The sequence below is a fragment of the Dermacentor albipictus genome, chromosome 4, assembly GCF_038994185.2.
Source record: "Dermacentor albipictus isolate Rhodes 1998 colony chromosome 4, USDA_Dalb.pri_finalv2, whole genome shotgun sequence".
Lineage (NCBI taxonomy): Eukaryota > Metazoa > Arthropoda > Arachnida > Ixodida > Ixodidae > Dermacentor > Dermacentor albipictus.
In genome coordinates, this window is record NC_091824.1 from 58,336,718 (window position 1) to 58,356,664 (window position 19,947).

A 19,947-nucleotide genomic window follows, 5' to 3' on the forward strand; every position below is an offset into this window, starting at 1 on the left:
GCTCCGCAGAGGACGGCGCGTGGCGCTCAGGCGGCGAGGAGGCGGCGCGGCCTGGTACGCGCGTAGCCGGACTACTCTCGACGGCGGACGCCGCCGCGTCGGGAGTGAGGAGGACATGAGAGAGCTGGCAGATATTAATTGCCGCTGGAAGAAATTATAATGCGGTCTCAGGGCTAGGAGGGAAATGTTCTTGGCGTCTCATTCGCCCAGAAGGGAATCGATCATGGGGCGCGCGGCAGCGACGTAGCAGTGAGCGACAAGCAGCAGCAGCGGCGGAGGACCCCCGCCGGAGCTCTCTCCCTCGTGTGCGGCGCGCGAGAAAGGTGCAGAGGGCGCTGTGGCCAGGGCAGCCCCTCTTCAGCCCCCCCCTCCCCGTATAACAGGCGAGCGGCCGTGGGCCGGCGGCACAGTCGTGCCCTGAGGCTTGATCGGGTGGAGTTCGGTCGGCATCGTGTGCTCCTACCAGTTTGTGTGTTCCCTCCCGTGTGCTACTGCTGCTGCGACTGCGTTTCGCGCCACCCCATGGCGCCCCCGCGTGGGCCCTGAGTTGCGACACTCATGAGTTCGTACCAGTTCGTCAACTCGCTGGCCTCCTGCTACGGCCAGCAGCGAGGCCAGGACACGGACTACTACACGCCGCAGGTGCAACCGTACGCCGCCACCGGCTGCTACAGCGGCCCGGCGTCGCCCGTGCAGCCCTACGGCGGACCGTACAGCCAGCCGGCGGCGCACCTGCAGAACGGCGGCGCCGAGCACGGCTTTCCCGGCTGCGGCCAGCGGCTCCCCGGCGGCGCGGGACACCCGAGCCCGCGCACGCCCACGCCGTCCGCGGCCAGCTGCAAGTACGCGGCACCCGAGTCGACGGCCGCGTCGCCGCAAGACCTGAGCGCCTCGAGTACCCAGTCGCCGTCGAGCCCCGAGACGCGAGGCTCGTCGCCGTCGCCGGTACAGCCCGCGCAGGTCGCGCACAGCAGTCCGCCGAGGAGCGCGGCGGCCGCAGCGCAGGCCACGCCGACAGCTGGGAGCCAAGCGCAGCAGCAACAACCGCAGCAGCAGCAGTCATCGCAGCAGAAGCCCGCTTATCCCGCCAACCCGCCGCAGATCTACCCCTGGATGCGAAAGGTCCACGTCGGCCAGAGTGAGTCGCTGCCACACACGCGGTAGTGTAAACACGCCGCACGCGCGAGACCACGCGGAGGCGTTGCCGGGGCTCGCGAGAACGACCCGCTCGCGCTCGTAAATATCGCGCCGGTCTCCTCCCCTCGCGGCTCTCGAGAGGTCCGCGCGGCTCGTATAATCCTGTCAGCACCGTGGCCGCGGGGTGCGTCTCGAGTGGCCCCGGCGGCGTGCTCGAGGCAGCCCCATAAAAACGAGCAGCCCAATGGCCAACTCGGAGGGTGTCTATCGCCGGCCGAAGGCTGTACGCGCGCCGTTTTGTGAACGACCGGGCCCGACCCAATCCCGACCGCGCTCCTGGCAGTTTTAACGGCCCGGACAAATTTACGGCCGCTGCCTAAAGTGCCGCTCTCGCTCGCTTCCTCCCCTTCGAAGCTCGGACTCGCTGTGCGGTTTGGCCGAGAAGGACGGCCTTGCCATCGGCCTTCGTGAACTTCCCCTGAATGAAACCCGCACGCTGAGTGTTGTGGCCTCGCGTCAAATAAAGCCTGCTAAACGGCAGTCGCGTGGCGCCGCGGTTTCGATCGCGACGTTCGCTCCGTGCGCGTGCTTTTATTTCTTGCTTTATCTTTTTTTTACTTGGCCACCTGTGCGTTGTTCGGCAGTTGTACGAAAACGCCGTCGGTGACATATGAAGAGCACGCTCGCGTTTGTCGCAGGCCGCGTTGGCGAGCAGCGTGCCATGTGAGGGAAATGAAATAAATGTTGTCATGTCATTCTGTCAGGGGCAAAGTGATTTTTTTTAACACCCTGTGGAGCTCATAACGCTGTCTGCAGGAGAGAGAGAGTCAACTTTTATTATTGCCAGCAATCACGAGGGCGGACGCAGCTTCCCACCGCCTAGCAGACGTCCTACTTCGCCCCGTAGTCTGTGGAAAAAAAATTGTGACAACACATGCCAGCCGCGAGAGCTTATCGCAGTGCCACGACTCCTGTTATTCTCTAAGCGGTGTCGTCGGTATACTGAAATCAGCTTGCACGAAGCAACCTTATATACGACGTTATGCGAAGCACGAGGAGAAATTAAAAATCTGGGGCTTGTACGATAATGTCGTGAAGGCCAGATTATATCTTAACGCGCGCATTCATATATGTACACACTGTTTAATATATTTTTCTCAGCACACTGCTTTCAACCGTTTGGAATTTTCAATTCTGGCCCGGGAACGTTTGCCCAAATAATTTAAATTCGTGCGGGACAAGAACTTCATTGAGCAATATGTGACGGAAACGATGTCTTCCATGTGGTTTTAACACGAACGTTCATCACAGACAGCAGATCCACAATAATAGAGAGTTTTAGGGTATAGGGGAAGCAAGCGCTGTGGGACGCAAATCGTCGGGCCTACAAAATAACCCAAAGCGAGTACAAAAGAGCGTGAATGGCACACAGTGGAGTTTACGTCACCCAATGCTTGGGTGCACGGTAGTGTCCCCTTACCTAAAACTCCCTAATAAAGCAAGAGATGGGCGTTTTTCAAACTGTTTACGCACGAGCAGATTGGTGCGTGCGACCGTCGTTGAGAATTTTCCCGTTATGGTCGCATCGCGCCTAAGTGAATGGCCGCAGCACGTAAATAATAATTTTCGCTAGGCTTTCTGCGTCTATGCTAGTAGAGTACCTGACTATACTCGCTGTTCAGCTTTGCTGGCGTGAAACGTTTCGCGTTGTATACGTGATAGGTAGCCCTATGATATGGTTCAGGGAATGCTCTATTGTGAAATATTGAAAAATTGAATTATTGAAATATTGAGAAAAGCGAAATTCCAAGCCTCTAGTGGTGCCTTGAACTCGTAGTTGAAAGCTGCGTGTTTTCATCCAAGTGGTTTTGTAATTCGTCGCCACTATAGTAAACCTGGCAGTCTAACGAAGACGAACTTTGCACGATCAAAATCTTTTAGCGCAGAAGGAGAACAAATGATTTTCAGGCTATACACGTTTTGTATTATTGTGCCAAAATGGCGACCAAGCACACCGGATGGCAGGTACACCAGAGAACAAAACCTAACTTGTTCCCCAACAATGAATGAATGAATGCATAGATCGTTTACTGACAGTATGGCTCATTATTCTAAGTAGGAAAATAGGCGCTCGCTTCATAGCCAACATTGGGACAGATGTTACCAATGAAAAAATCAGCACGAGCATAACTTCTACGTTACGTGCAATGACTCAAGATATCAGTGTAACATGCGGCATCAGCTAGACGTAACATGAAAAAAAAAGTGTATCATAACTTTACAACTGAAAGCTATTCGCGTAACGTTTACACGTAATTGCAGATGTAACAGGAACTGTCATATCACCAATCCACATTTAACAAATGTTGAATTTAATGTTGAATAGACCCGCACATATATGTATACATTGCTGCAAACACAGGTCCGTGTAGGTAGGACATGTATCTAGGTGCGCACAAAGGCACCCTGACTCTAATCAGTAACGTACTAACATTGTTTACCGCAGAAGTTTCAGGAACTATGAAATACATTCGTTGTTCCTTGCTATCTTTCTATCGTTCTCTAACTCACCGAATCTAGCTATATTAAACTATTCCTTAGCCTTTGCCTTGCATGACAACAATGCGGGACGCACGCAGGTTATTTGATATAATTTGTACGCAAAAAATGCAATGAAGTCATCTCTAGGCTGCGTCCCTCCTTTATAAACTCACGCGCCCGAAATGATGTTGGAAAATGAAAATGTTGAAGGCAAAATGATGAGGTAGAAGATATGCAGACAAAAACCCTTACTACTCGTTCGCTGTCTAAAACCATGTCATGCGTGTCTCAGTTGCGGTGTAATGCACCAGACATCAGGTAAAGCAGCTAAATAGAAGTATGCTACTCTGATATTCTTTGAACAAAGCAAGGATGTAACGTCTCGAGTTACATCCTTGCTTGGGCCTACAAAACGCCTGCAAAACGAAAATGTTCGGCATTGGACGCGATTCAACAAGCGCGTCGGTGATTGGTTGACACCGGACACGCCTTCTTCATCTACCAATCGCTGCAAAAGACGTGGCCACTCCGTGTGGCCTTTCTGTATCTGTCGCTAGGGGACGCTGTGGTTAGGATACGACGTCTGCATAATGTGGAAGCCTGTTGTGTGCGTTTACTAATATCTTCGTATAGCACATACCTTGAAATATGCGCGAAACTGTGCTATCTTTATCTCCTCTCTCTTTTCATCTCTATACTCCTTCCCTTAGTGCAGGATAGCACACCGGACGCGCGTCTGGTTAGCTTCCCTGCCCTTCCTCTCTTCTATTTCTCTCTCTCTACGCTGACAGCATCTCGTTGGCCATAACTTTGTGCAAGTCTCCAGTTACATGTCATCGCGTCTATTCGTCTACCAGGCCGACTAGGAGAACTGTCCATGTGAAGCTGGTAGTTCGCAGTAAAGAAAGGGGCAATTTTACGGGCAGAATACGTCGCTTAGCTATATTGGAGCCCAGCATGTGCTTATAGAGTAGATACGAAACCCAGTCAAAGTACGGATTGGCGGGGTCATCGGTGAGGGCGGGTGTCGGGTGGAAATTGAAGTTAAACAATGTTACGCCTCCTAAGACTGTTTACTGCGTGGATTATTCTCGCAGAAAATTATTTCAGTCACCTTAACCAAGTATTTTGGCATACGACGTCAATTCCGTACTTCTGAATTCCTCTGAACACTATCATTTTTCCCTTCTTATGGCGATATCAAGAACGCCATGCAGTACGTGCATATACCGGCCCACGCCAGCAGTTTCTTTTAGAGCTGGCTTTTTCCCCAGTGCTTGTTGCTATTGTTTGTTTTCATCAACGAATAGAAAAGAAAGAAGGAGAGTTAGTCACGTTACAATGGCCAATGCTCCTGTTTTTCATACAGCAGCAATAAAAATAAGTAATATATGAAAACATATAGGCACAAGCTGAGAAATATATAAACGTATAGAGCAAAATCCTGATGTGTGTACGAGATATACAAGACTATATAGATTTAAAAGGCGACAACAGGCGCTGAGATATATAGCAAACATGGAAGGACTCTGGCCATGCAGTATAATCTCGCTACATAACAGCTGTAAAAGCACATGAGACTGCAACGTGGTGCGGAATGCACGGGCGCACATGAGAATTATATAGAAACAACACGTAAATACTGATAAAAAATTTGGAAGCACTGTTCTTGTTGTTGTCGCGTAGGCTTCTTTTGCTACAAACACATTGCGCCAGAAAAATTGTCGAGTAAGATTTGTGTCTGTTCGCTACTTATATATTTATTTTACTTATAAATAGCTCAACTCTTCTAGCAAGAGCATTGACACATGCAGAACTACACCTGCTTCTAAGAATGCAATCAAAATATGTGACTTGTTTTGGTATTCTCGATAAGAAAAGCTTGTGTATTAACGTAAGTCTTGAATGGGACCACAATAGGTGAGATTAGGGAGCTCTCGCGACACGTGTAGGGCTGCGATAAGTCGTGCGCCTATTCAAATAATATTCTCCACTGAATTAATTTTTTGATGTTCGCCGTTCCGGCGCAGCTAACTCCGCGTTATTTCTTAGCATTACGAGAACTTTGTCACTAACGCTTTGTGATTACTTTCTGCCTGACGTTGTGCCCATAATCTTTCTCGTCTGTATGAAACAAAGCAAGCATAATAATGATCGCACTATGTACTCCAAGCCTTGAAGCTTAATAAATGTGGCTGTCCTGTATATAAGCATTGTTTTGACTACACGAAACATTTAGTAATATTGCTCATTAAACCACACTTTCCCTCAGTGGACGTCAAACTGCAGTGATGCTTGCTGTAGGCAATGAAAGCTTTTCAAAGTGGCGTTTGCGCGGCTCACGTGATCGCATTTTTTTTTTCGATAAACAAATTCAGGTGCCCGTGAAATTAGGTTCGATTGAAGTATGCAGAATACGAAATCGCTAATTAGGATATACTCTATAGGACGACGCACCTTGCCTTTCTTATCTGTTTGCTATCGGACGCTCAAGAAAAAAACGGCGAAAGTCCGCAGTTTTGCCACGAAACACAAGATCACAGCACGGATGGCGCTGTAGGAGTGATACAGACAAGAAGAGAGAGGGAATGAAAGGGAGAGCAAGGGCTGAGGTTCCGAACTGCCCGAGCCTGCTCCCTTTGTAGGCTCGCGCGCGGAGCGCGAGGGGGTGATGGGGACGCGAGCGTCATAAATTACACCGCGAAAAAACCATTATGTCCAATCGATGCTTCCGAAGATATTGGCCGGAATCCACCTAATAATACGCGGCCAAGCGCGCACTTCCAGCGCGCGCACCCGCGGGAAGTTTCCACGAAGAGCCCGCAGGAATCCACGGAAGGAAACTCGGGGCTATGTGTGTGTCTATCTATATGTGTATTTATTACATGTGGATACACATGGAGCGCTGCGCAGCGTCTCTCAGCCCGTGGACGCGGGTGCGTGTTTGTATGTACGAATGTATGTGAGAGCGGGTCTGCACAGGCACACGTGTGTGGCCGCGCGTGTGTCGCAGTGGAAACCGCTCGCACCACGCACATACATACATAGGTGGCGCCTGCCCCCTTTTCCCGCTGACTGATGATGCGCCGCGCCTAATGATCGATGCTGCCGGTGTGTGTCACTGAAGCAGCCACCAGGGTTCGTGCGCTACGCGTCGAGGCAGAGGCGAAACTGTTGGAAGCGAGAGGAGACGGTCGAATAAGGGCTCGAAAACGTGGCGTTGGGGGGGGGGGGGGGGGGGGAGCGGCCGTATCTTGATGGGTCCCTAATAACGAGTTCCAGGCCGGCGTCAATGGGACACTGTTTGACTGCGGCGTATCTTCCGCGGGTAATGCCACGCAGGAACCCTTGTCTGTCTCCCCCAACCGAGCCGACCAACCGGCCGGAGACCTCGGGCCTCGCGCTCGGGCTCGGCGCAGTTGCGTGCAGCATAGCGCGAGCTCCGCGTGGGGTTGAGTTAGGTTAACGAATGCGGAGAGATCCGTATACATCCAACCTGCAGTGTCGCTGGCTTTGGGAACCTGTGCTTCATTGACACGCGTATGCCACACAACGTTGTACAGCTGGTTGGTGCGCATGACTAAATAAAATGAACCATCACCACTCGAATTTCACTGGAGCAGCGATCAAGCAGCATCTGTTTCGTATAACGACTCTACAGCCGTTACAAGACACTCCGAAAAAGAAAAAAAAAAGACGAAATAAAGACTTTATATGGGAAAAACTGATATTTAGGGACCCTCGCGCGAGTGCAGTGTTCTTGTGGAGGCCTTACAATGTGCAAACAAGCGATCGCCTTTTGCACCTCGCCCTCTCGTTATATATATAGCAAGTGTTCTCGCCGTACCAGTTCGACGCTTACGTGGCGCGTGGGTTGAGGCTTCTCGCAGCGCCTAGATTTGACAGCGCTGCACCGTAGTAGTGGGACGGGGGCCCGTGCTCTTGGCTCGCATGCCAACAGCCGTCTAGGCTGCCACCGCTGCAGCACCCACGCTCCTATCAGCTGCAGTCTGGTGGGGAGATTCGCGGAAGATGCGGCCGACGGCGTCGCCTAGAATTTCTGCGAGATGAGCATAGGCTTCTTCAGCGAGGCATGTTTACACTGCCGCGAAAGCACGCGTTGCGTGGGTTCTCTTGATACGGCGATCCAGTTGAGGGAGCACTGTGAATAGCCAGTGCGCGTGCTCCTATCGGTGGCAGATCGCGCCGGGAAGAGCACTTTGTGTAAGCACCCGACAACGTTAAACCGAGTATAGCAAGAATGTACGCTTTCTTAAAGAACGTATGCGGTTCCACGTTTGTTCGCCATAGACGAGAACGTGTCGTTTGTCGGCATGCGTCTTCGGGTGTTTAGCCAAGGTTTATCTAGAAAGTATAGCCAGAGATTGATTAAGTGATCCAGCGTTCGCGCGTGCGCGTCCTCATTCATTAAACTATTTAGTAATCGAGGTAAATACTGGTTGTTTCCACGTCTGTTGTCACAGATAAGAATTACTTAAAGAAAAGCTAATCGATTAGTTAGATATTGGTTACGTGAACTCATACTGAAACTTGTAACCAACAAGAGATTAAATAAAGCGTACAGAGACGATGAAAATTACACATATCTATACGTTGGCAATACGTAAGATATCGTTGTACAGTAACTAGGAAAATATCGGATAATTGATGACGTCTGCACATACATTTTAAACATGCTCGGACCTCCATTTATGTAAACCAAAACGGCCGTGAAAAAAATCATGAGTGCTGAACCATTCGCGCTTAGGCGAAAGGCGATGGTATGCACATCTCATGCATAGGAAGTTGTGCTTCGTAAGATCACAAGACCAGCACCTTGTCTTTATTATTAGTTTTTTTTTCTATTCATCTGCCCATCTTCTTCTAGCGCTTTTCTTCCCCTCAGTCCAATTTCTTGCGCAGTAGTATGTATAGGTGAATATGAAATGCAGTTTATTGTTGTGTTGCAAGCCGGTTATAGTTAAATACAGTGCCTGAGGGTTCATTAAGACAACGATACATTTCTATAGGCTATATATACTGCTGAGAGCTCATTGTGTTGGCTTGCGAAATGTAGCACAACAGACGCAAATCACGCGGCACTTACAATGGGTGACTGACAAAGTACACATGACAATCACGCCGTGAATGATGAAAGCGGTCAAGAGGCCTGCGTGCACAGCTGTCAATACCAGTTCAATGTATGACTACCTGGGGCATTTAATAATCCTTTCGAATCGTCAGTGACGTAATAGAAAGAGTGTGATTCCGGGTAATGCCCGTCAATTGTTACGTTTGTTATGTTACGTTACACTGTTACGTTTTAATGGGGACGCTGGACAATAACGGCTGGGAAAGCCGTCTGCATTTCGGAACACACGCGTTCCGCACTTATACAGCATGACTACACACACTGGCACATATGTGGTTGCCAGTAGACAGCCGAATAGAATTTCCCACAAGTGAACACATCGTGAACACACAAGTGAACACACAAGTGAACACACAAGTGAACACAAGAGCCATTGCGGTCTCTGTATTCATTCAGCCAGTTTCACTGACTCAATGCAAGCGCACTTCCTCGAAAACACACCTCTCCGAATATGACCGGTACAACAGCGTTATCCACAGAAAGCACGCGTTACCACCCGCAGTAGCATGCAGCAACGTAAACAATGTGTTGAAAGCTCTAGCGATGCTATTAGGATGCTATACGAAAAGGCCAGCAAACGACTATACTCGCTTAATGGTTAAAAGTTCCGAGCTGTCACCAAGTGTTTGAAGAGAACCAGCAACTCATTTTGTCGCAGCGTTCTGTACGTTCCCCACGCACGTGCGTGAAAAGCGAGGCGTAATCGAGGCTTATCTCTTATCTGCCGCTAAATTAGTCACACGCAGCCGGCAGTGGCACGGCCAGTAGTGGTTTCTCTCGTCACCGCAATTTCACGCCACTGCCATGGCAACAGCGTGTGTTCAGCATTTGTATGCAGGAAAGTGGGGCGCTGTGACAACACGCTTATGCATTATAGCTGCGTCAGAGACAGCTTGCGGCTCGATATATATACACGGTATTTTGCACCTTTTTTGCACACTGCGCCATACTTATTCTTTAATTGAGCCTTTTTTGGTGTCAGCACGCTTGGTCGTGTTGGTGCATTATGCATGCAGTAAGAACGGCACTAACGAAACACTGAAACGGGAATTGATATATATATATATATATTAGCGTCCATTATCTGCTAAAAATAAGGTGCTGCTAACTAACGCCGGTGCAGCGTATCCGTGATCAGTGGCGTAGCGAGGTCGTCTGGCACCGGGGCCCGTTAGCTCTTCTGTCGAGGAAGGCGAGGATATCGACAATTTTCGGGTGTCTTCAGACGTATATGACACCCCCACCCCGTTGCTACGTCACTGCTGTCCGTGATGCAAGCCGATCGAAGAAATACAATTGTGTGATGTTGCTTTGAGCATTGACTATATAGTGCAACAAATCTGGTGTGAATACAGCCACCAAATTTGATGCAAAGGACAGTTTATAGACGGGTGAAATATCGCGCGTGTACACGCTAGGTATTTCCTGTCGGTCAGTTCATTAGAAACTGGGAGCGCGCATGGAAACATCAGCTAGGCCGAAATGGTCCGATCTGTCGGGTCTACTCTACTAATCGTAATGTGTTCTGTTGATCCGGCATCGTCGGAAAGATCACGTAGACCGGATCACCGCTTTCTTTCGGCCCCGTTCTTGTCTTGGGCATATATTGTTGCCTTGGCTATCTGCTATCTGGTTCTTATGCCTGGCAGGAGTCCTTCGACAATACCGGAATGATTGATGTTACAAGTTTTGATCTGAAGGCTATTGATACCCACAAAGATTCAAAATTTGTTGTTTGACTGTCCAAAATTCTCCACATTTGTTGACTCGATGTGCGATGAATTCAGGTTTATCGTCTGATTGCGTCGACATGATTTTCTTTTTATTTATATTGTTGATAATTACCACGACAGATGATATGCTTATACACTAATGAAAGCGTTCCGTCTATACTCTCACTTGATATTTAGGCAATAGAAAAGTGCACAACGAGCTGGAATCTAAGCTGTCCAGCTAATGGGTACAAATAAACCCGATTCTAAATTAAGAACAGCGCAAAGCTTTGCATACTCATTTCCAACGATGACGTTACAGAGAAAAGCACTGGAATACAAAATTGCAAGTTTCAACGATAACTTAATATAAATATTTCCATAGGTCATTATGTCATCTCCTGGGCATTAATTTAGGCTGCAAGCAGTGTGACATGACTTATTCAAGCGCATCATAGCTTTTGTGCTACTTTTTATACGTTGGCAATGAGAGAGTGAAGTAACGAAAGCAGTACATCGCCATCTTCAGCTCAACACCAAATCGTGTAAACCGAATTTAGAAAAGAGCTGAGCTGAATGAATCCCGGCTCTCTCATTCCTCCATACTGTTGCATAATAAGAGGGAGAAGGGGTGAGAAAAGGATGAAAGAACGGAGTAGCACAAAGGGGCGTACAACGAAACAAGTTCGAAATAGGCTCGCGAGATCACTAGCATGCAGCGCAGACCGGCACTGGTCCGCGGAGGGCGGAGCCTCGTGAGCACAACCCACGAAGAAGCCCGCCGACACAGACTTGCACATCCTTCTCCATCGCGTTTTACTTCTAGGAAGTGCCAAGTTTCAAATATCGTTTCGCTGTTTGATTGTAGACCTACGTTCGCCTCTCTCGCAGTCGTTGCGACATCGTATCACGCCGTTCTTACTCACACGCTGCGTGTACGCGTCCGCGCATATATAATGAAGCAGCAGATCCAATAGTTGCATGCGACTCCGCGGTCTTCCTGGCATGGCACGGATATTCATTTGTGTAACAAAACGAGAACCGCTTTTATCGTATCCTATTGTAAGTGTATAACTGTATTGATATACGACCGTCGACGCATTTAATCTAGTCAGAATTCTTGGCGGTGAATGGAATGTTTCCAAGCACCGCTTCTTATACTGTTTATGGTGAAGCCCGAAGACCACACCCCTTAATCCCAAGCGACTTTCTGTGGCAATATGTTAATTTAGGCGCTGTACTAGCTGTACTGTACTTTTGCTAGTATGACGTCATAACGACGCGAGGAAAGGGGCTAGTTTCTAGTAGTTTATTTTGGTAAACTACGCTTAGTAAGCATAAGCATGACATGCGATGTACAACGTGACAGCCATTAGTAGTGCATATATCTGAGTGGCGGACACGTCAGCTTATAGCGTATCACATTCGGTTGATCTTCGCACATTATCTGTGGAAAGTGTAATATTCTTTAAAGCCTAGGTTACACCGTTGCTGCTCGAGTAAGCCTCCCTTAGGTATAAATATGCGATGCTGCTTTAAACTTTTATCTGAATATATACTAATTCATTGGTTAATCCTACTCACGAGACATCAGGGAACAGTGTGCATATTCGTATGCCTTAATGTATTATAACTCGATGTGGTATTGTTGTTTCCCGCATATTTTATGCGTCTTTATTATCTCCTCTACGAAGGAGTGTGTGAATACGGGGAAAATGAGAGCTTGTTCTGCTATACTCTTCACGTGGGCTTAGCTAGACACGCGGTAAGAGATTGTTTCACGATATGCATTATGTATGCTTAGAATAAGAAAAGCGTGGGTTAAAGAAAGATATAGAAAATTCTTCGAGGCTGCTCATGTATATCGAAACTGTGAAAAGAGGAGCCCACATCTCATTTGTCGTGTCTGAAGCCGAACCCCCGGATTGGGTAACATTTCGCGCCTAAGCCAACGGAAATTGTTGTATGTTGAAATCGTCCTACGAGGGCGCTTTTTTCGTTGAACGATTCTCTTAGGGTGATTATAGATGATTAGTACTGAGAAGGTAACAGCAGCTCCCAGAACACAATGAGTACTGAGCGGTGATTGTCAGAATCATTATACAATTTCTACCTTCCAAGCTGTCCCGCCTCTGTATTGTGGCGTATCCACGGTTAGACAGCTTTTGTGTTTTTGCATTTTTGATCCATTACGGTGACGTTATTTTAAAGCCGCAGCATGACCTCATTTTTTCAATATTCAGTTTCGCGTTACAGGACACAATGTATTTAGCTTTTACTGATCGCCAACTTTGTTTCACCTTTTAGGTTTCTGCATGGAATAGCTTGGCGTAAATTGACACTGTGCAGAAGTTTTATTCGTGCATCCATGTTTACGATGCAATTCTTACGTTGGATATGTTCTTAAGATCAGTCCAGTACCTGTCAACAGTGACAATGAACATACTGTTAGCGAAGGTGGCTGGCCCATAGCAAAAAGCTCTTATGAATCAACAACTTCTTTGAATACGGTCCCAAATTCCTCTGTATTTTTATCGTTGTTCTTTAGGCTGTATGCTGGTCTTAAGCCCTATAATTTTTTGATGTATGGGTGATCAACTTATAGCATCTGATATATACGTACATTGCAACTTCAAATTTCAGAACTTGAAATTGCGCTGAACTACCAAATAAGTTTTCATTTCACATTACAGTTCATTATCTCTCCCAGCGCGCCTGCATGCGTGTGCGTGTGTGTTATTCCTGAGTATTTCCATAGTGATTTACTCTTATTCCTTTCTTTTGTTATGTTACCACCCTTAATGATCTGCTACCAACTTATAGCGTTGTATTAAAACTTCATTTGCGATCTCATTGAACTTGCCCTCTCTCTCTCTCTTTCTCTCTAACACACACACACGTGCACATATACACATGCAGCTAATAAATTGGCTAAAAGTTGATTGGCTCGGCAAGTCGCACAATTCGATGCACCAGAGTGCTTGCTATATAGGGCCAACCTCTCGCGAAGTCCTCCGGCGAGCGGGCTCGACGCGGAACGTGCGGCTCCCCGACTCCGCAGCGGCGGCACTCAACGCGGGATTGGTGTAGCTCGCGTCCGTCGTAATGGGGCGCGCCACACGTCACTTGCGTCTAGTCGGGTCCCTTCAAAGCGGGCGCACGGCGGCGCCAGGCCGCGCGCGGGGGGACCGCATCCACATCTTTGTTTGTTTTCTTCGCGATTCTTTCCCACGTTTTCAAATCAGATTTCGACGCCTGCTTTCTTTCTCCCTCGAGTGCTTGCTTGCCCGCGAGAAAACACTGCATCCACAGTGGTTCCTGTCGCTTGTGATGTTCTCTCTCTCTCTTTTCTTTTCTTTTTTTTTTGTGTGTGTGTATTGGCCCGTCTCTCTCTCTCGTCCCTCCCCGAGCTTGCTAGCTGTCTGCCTCGGTTCTGCTGGAGCACGGAGATCCGCGCGGCGGAACAGCGACAACAGCGGCAGCGTGTGCAAGAGTGGCAGTGCACCACCCGAAATAAGTATAAATCTCCAGTCGCTCGAAGCTTGGCGTGGCAGCGTGGGCTCGGCACACTCCTCCTCCCACCGGACGCTCCCTCGGCCCCTCGCAACCCCAGTTCGCATAACCGCGTAGTGTTTTACTCGCTGCCGTTGTTACACCCCGCACACGCCGGCTCTCATCTGAGCGTACACACAGCCTAGTCGAAAACGATGAATATAGCAAGACTGGCATGCCTGGCGCATCGGGCTCTGTAAAGTTGCACGAGTGAGCGACGGCGCGAGGTCGCCTGCGGCAGCACTCCACAGAATCGCGTCAAGATACATGCGAGAAGCATTTGCGACAGTCACTGTATATGTCTGTCTTTCGCTTCTTACAGGCTCGCGCGGCTTGTGCTATGCATGCTTTCCTTTCGCAGTCGCCTCGATTCCCTTTCCCACCTCCGTCCCATGCTTCTTCTTACACTTCTTTTTCTTTTTTCATCATCCGCCATCCTTCCCGCGTACAACTGCTCACGACAACTGGAAATATCTCTCCCCACCGCCGTGTTTTGAGTCGCGCCGCCTTTTCCCATTTGATTCCCCCTAGTCGGAGTGATGCGTATTGATGGTTCCTACTCGCCCCAGCACCTCGTTCCCTCCCCCTAAAACTCCTGCCCAAACACGCGCCTGTTTTTCCCCGCCAAGCGTTAGGCCCGTGGTGCCAACCTGAGGCCGGCCTCCGTGTTTTCCGTTTCCGAATGAGTGAAGCTCCTCGTTGCCCGTTATATATATCGCTCTATAAGAGCAGCGGGAGACCCCGCGGGCGCGGAGGACAAATTTGGGCGACCCGTTCCTGCGTCGTTAGGGGGTTTTGTTGCACCGCGAGCATGGCGTACGACCTCGGTTTGGTTTGAGCGAGGCCCGCAGCGCTAAGCGAGGCAATGCGTGTAGAAGGCGAATGTGTTTGAAGGACAAGCGGCTACAGCGCTGTAGCTGCATGATGTAACTTCGTGAGAAATTTTACCTCAAGAATTTTTTCAGGCAATACATGCATAGTGCTCGGACAATTCGTTTCTAAGTCTGTATGTAGAGACCGCGCTCTCCGATTGCGGTGTCGCAGTTCGAATCGTCGTTCCAGGAGTGCAGCGCAAGGTGTCATGTTAGTCTGGTTAAAATTAGTGACAGAATGCTGCTGAGAGGTTATTTAGCCGTAAAAAACTTTTGCGTTCATAAACACAACAGAACTATCTAGAGAGAGAGAAAGAGAGAGAGAGAGAGAGAGACAGAAAGCGAGAAGAGGAAAAGGCAGGGACGTTAACATGGGTCTGTTCTATTGTGATGCCCTGCCCTAGAAGGAGGGAACCAACACTAGTGAATGTCAAGTTAGTCGCTGCAAAATAGAAAGCAAGAACGTATAATGACGCAAGTTATGAGGTAACTGGTCATGCCGCCTCGGAGATTTATATAGAACGTAATCAATACACCGGGCATCGTCCAGACTTGCTTCACATAATTTCACTCTCCTTGGAGGAAGCCAGAAGTATATTTATCATGACTACTGCGCTGCAGTTGGGATCAAGTTTTTAACCATAAGTCGTTTTGAGTACTCAGTGACTTATGTTAGTACATGCGAGAAAAGCGTGGTACTTACGAGCCTCATTTTACAATGGCAATCCTCCCACATTTCCTTGAATGAGTTCATATTCTGCGTACAGATGTATAAATGAAGTTCTGCGCAGCTTCGATTCTCTGTCACACGTGCTATAGAAGGGTGATCGCCTCACGGCCGAATATGCCATTCAGATTTTGCTTTTCCTTGTGTATACGATCTATACAGCGGACCATACGACACGGCCTGCACAACGTATAAAAAGACGTCAAGGTTCGTTTCCCTTGAGCAGGCTATAAAGCGCTCGTGTCGCTGCATGTTTCTGCAAGCTTTATCAATGTGACAACGAGGTCTAAAAGCTATACCATACATCTTTTTACTCTCCACTTTCATGGCGTGCGCAGCAACAGCGGCACGCAGACAATGTGTCCATCCGCACGGAACAGCAGCGTCTCCCCCGTGCGTGTAACGAGACTTCTGCCTCTCGGTAATACGCAGCCGCCGTTGAAAACATAACACGATTAAAAAATGGGAAGGCTTTTTTTTTTTTTTCCCCCGGTCTGGCGATTCCGCAGCGCCGTGCCTGCGGCGTTCGACATCGTTTCGCCGCTCGCTGAATCATCGCCGAGTGCGATAAGCACGGCGAGCGATTTAAAAAGAAAAAGAAGGACAAAAAGAGAAGAAGACGCGAAAGGGGTAAGAAGCGCGGCTCCTGCTGGACTCCGTCGCGTTTGCACTCGCTAGGCGGCGCGCATAGCCCAGGAGCCCCCCCCCCCCTCTCCGACGGCCGTTTAATTAATGCTACTCTGGCTCGTTTCCCGCTGCGTTGGACGGGAGCCCAAAAATGTCGCCCACTGTTCGCGTCCCGATACGCAACGCACTGGCTCCGGGATCTCTCCGCGGTTGTGCGCTGCCGGCTTTATAACATGGCTGCGATTTTAATCGATGTGGCCGCGCGCAGAACATATATATGCGCGCTCCCCCGCGCCGCTTCCCGCGGCGTACCCGATTCTGCTCGTGTGCATAGCTTTTGTGCTTGCAGGGCAAGACAGTGGGGAGGGAGCGCGTAGGGCAACATGCACAAGCGCCGAGGCCGTGACCTCCATGGAACGACGTCTGCATGCCTATGTAGGACCGTGTGTGCGTATATACACGTGCGCGCGCGTTGGTTTTGGAGGACTTGATTAAGACTGTTTCTGTGCTAACAACGTCGTTACGATGAGTTACGGGACTCATTGTTGGTCTTGATATATTTGGCATACGTTTCCCTTGCGCGCTCGCGCAAGGAAACAGCAGAACACGAGAAATCGACGCGACCTCTATAGGCCATTCCATGGGCAGCATGGTGCCAAGTTGAGTAGTGTAACATCGCATCTGCGAAGACAAGCAAGGGGCACGATGCCAATGTCAACAGCGTTTCTCTCCGTCTAAGAGCCCCAGCAGGCCGATACGCTTCGAAACATCCGCGTGGCGCAAGAAGTAGGCTGTGTGAGGGGGTGGCCTTGTTTCGTTATAATAGACTTGGCAGCAATGCAGCTTTTGTGCATAGGGGTTTTCGTCATAGTGTTACATGTTATTGTAGTTGTGTTCCCACTTCCAACATCTAAATCCAAACGTCTGACTCGCAAGTCAAGGAAACCGAGCTCGACTTGAGAGCGTGATATAAGATGCTGCTGTCATGCGGAGCAGATTAGAGGAGGAAAAGCTTCAAATTAGAAAAGAGGAAGAGAGCAAACTCACGTCGCAGTAAACTCATGTCGTGGAGGGGCGGATCAAATGCACATTTTCATTATTATATTTACTTTCTGTGGTACCGATGTAAAAGAAAAAAAAAATTCTGCAGGTATAGCCGAATAGGAGTAAAAAAAAAAACAGGTATAGAAGCGGGAAGAAATGAGGCGTCATTGGGAGATGTTAAAAACCAGGCACGTAGCACAGAGGTCAGCCCAAGTGACATAACGAACAACCTGCGTATGCAGCAACATTATAAAATCGTGTACTTACGCGGAGCTGCAACAGACATGAATGCTTAATGGCTTGGTAAAATGGTTCTCCTTTTTCTGCAATGTCCGAGAGAACGGTCATTTACTTTCGTCGTGTTGCAACGGCCATACCTTAGCAAATAGTAATTAAAAAAAGAAGCGTGTTAAGCGTTTTGCTTATCACATAATACGCCCACCGAAAGAATGACGTCACGCCACCGAGTCTGTCGAGATGGCGCGGCGAAATTTCCAGCGCCGTGCGTCGTCTTTGGCATACCGATTCTGAGAGCGGCGTTCTTGCGGGAGAAAAGGGAGCTCGTTTAAAACAACATCGTGATGGATGACTACCGAGATCGATCAACTAAAAAGCGGCAGCGAGGCTCCTAACTCGTCCTACGCCAGCGTTGCGGGCCAGAGAAAAGGAAAACAAACGCGCGCAAAGCTGAAAAATCCAGGCATTGTCGCTGTCTCCTACACGCGCCCTCTCGATCAATATGGGTTTCCCCCGACTAAGCTGTATACCGCCTCCTCCGCACCTGAGAAGAACGCGCGGGGAATATAAGGGATCGGCCGGTGACTTCCATTACCACGGCCGATCGCCGCCCCCCCCCTCCCCTACACCCACCATCCTCCGAGCGAGTATTCGGGAGGAAAGCACCTTTGCCACGCATCTCTCCTCTCCCTTTTCCCCGCGCGGGATATGTGACACACACGCCGGTAGTAGCGTCAGTGGCGGTGCCTTAGCGCAGTTGGTGCAGTTAAGCGTCGCGCGCCCGCGGGAGAAAGAAAACGAGGTTTGAGGGTGGCCTGCGCTTCGGAGGAACGACGCCAGCAGCGTCGGCGTTCTAGACAAGAAGCAGCGGAGGGTTTACGAAGCGAGGGGCAGGCAAGGCAGCCTTCACAGTCTCGCGCGCGCGCTCCGAGGCCAGCGAGACGGCGGCGGAGGCCAGCGGCGGGCAATCAATCAGGGACTCCTCCCTTACTTGAGCAAGCCCCTTTCCCTTCTTCGCCCACCCCCTCGCCCCTCCACAACGGCTGCTGGCTGTAGTATAGCGACGTCGTCGTCGTCGATGTCGGTCGGCGGCGCAGCGGCGGACGCCCCTGTTTTGCGACGTTCCCTCGTACAGCCCGCCGGCGCTGCTTTTGTCTTCTCTCTCTCTCCATGGGCGCGCCCTCTCTCCGAACTCCCGAAACGGGAAGCGAGGAGGAGAGGCCATCCTCAGGAGGACGACTAATGGAGTAGCGCGGGGAGCGGCCGCGTCCATCCGTTTTCTCAACCGGCGTTTCAGCACCTGCTCGCCGGCGCAAGCGGTCTGCTCGCGCGGAACCTCTGCCGGCTCTCGCGGCTTTCCATGTGTGCGCTCCGAGCTCCGGCGAAGCCGGATTGCTCGCCCCCTGCGTCTTTTATTGTTCTTCGTGGCCCTTCTCTTGCTATTCGAGGTGCTATTATACACTCACTTTAGCAACCACCGTTCCTTGCCTTTTGCTTTTTTTTTCTTTCTTCGTGTTTCGACCTCAAGGAAAACACATGTTTCGCTTTCTAATCGGTTCAAAAAAGGCAAAGACTCTAAAGCAACTCGTGGCACAAGTGCGGTCTGTTGTCTACAGCGCCTCAGGTGGACGGCTTTGCTGTTCGCGTTCTCCTGGAAATGTGGCTGCTACAAATGTGCGGCTGTTTTCGTGGCGACATATATGTTTAAGTGATAGATCGGTCTAACCATGAACGCAACTCGCCAAATATATGGACATTGCCACGATTGGCTTAATGGTGCGGCTCCTCCCCTCAGAATTGCGCAGACACCCGGTAGGCAAACTTCAGCATACGCTTGCCGTTGCTGCGATTATTCATCCCTGCTCATTGATGAGAAAGTCCAATAAGCTTCTAGGAACAGATATAATACATGCTACATCAACCAGTATAGAAATGGTCGCGTACCACGAAAGACGAGGTAAAATGTGGGTTTGTTTTACCGGTGGCAATCTACGAGGAACAAGGCATAGGAAATAGGCAAGGAGCGGCTTCCGAAGATGAACCACGTACGAAATTGCTATCAAGCTTGTTGCAAAAGGAAATCACTCATATGAGCAAACGGTGCCTGTTGCGGGATAAAACAGGACCATCAATGCTGCAGCATCTTACACACGCCATGGCCGAGAGCAAGAGGGAACGGTTTGCGATTTCGCAAACCGTTACGTCTTGCTTTTGACCGCGTCGGGCCCATACGATTGCACTAATAAGAGCTGCTCGGTTGTTGTCCTTGTATTTGGCTCAGTAGAAAGAAGAAAATCCGTAAAGCCGATTTACCTAACTGATATTTTATTAAGACATGAGAATCAC

The 19,947-nt window shown here is 49.5% G+C and overlaps 1 protein-coding gene across 1 annotated transcript in view; it reads left to right on the plus strand.

The window, feature by feature from the left end:
* The first annotated feature begins 200 nt into the window (after window positions 1-200).
* Window positions 201-19,947, plus strand: part of LOC139059106 (homeobox protein Hox-A5-like) — an 83,010-nt gene continuing 63,263 nt past the window's right edge. The window contains exon 1 of the mRNA XM_070537011.1: window positions 201-1,138. Coding sequence (XP_070393112.1) covers window positions 559-1,138 — 580 coding nt within the window. The 5' untranslated portion in view covers window positions 201-558. The remainder of the gene's footprint in view (window positions 1,139-19,947) is intronic.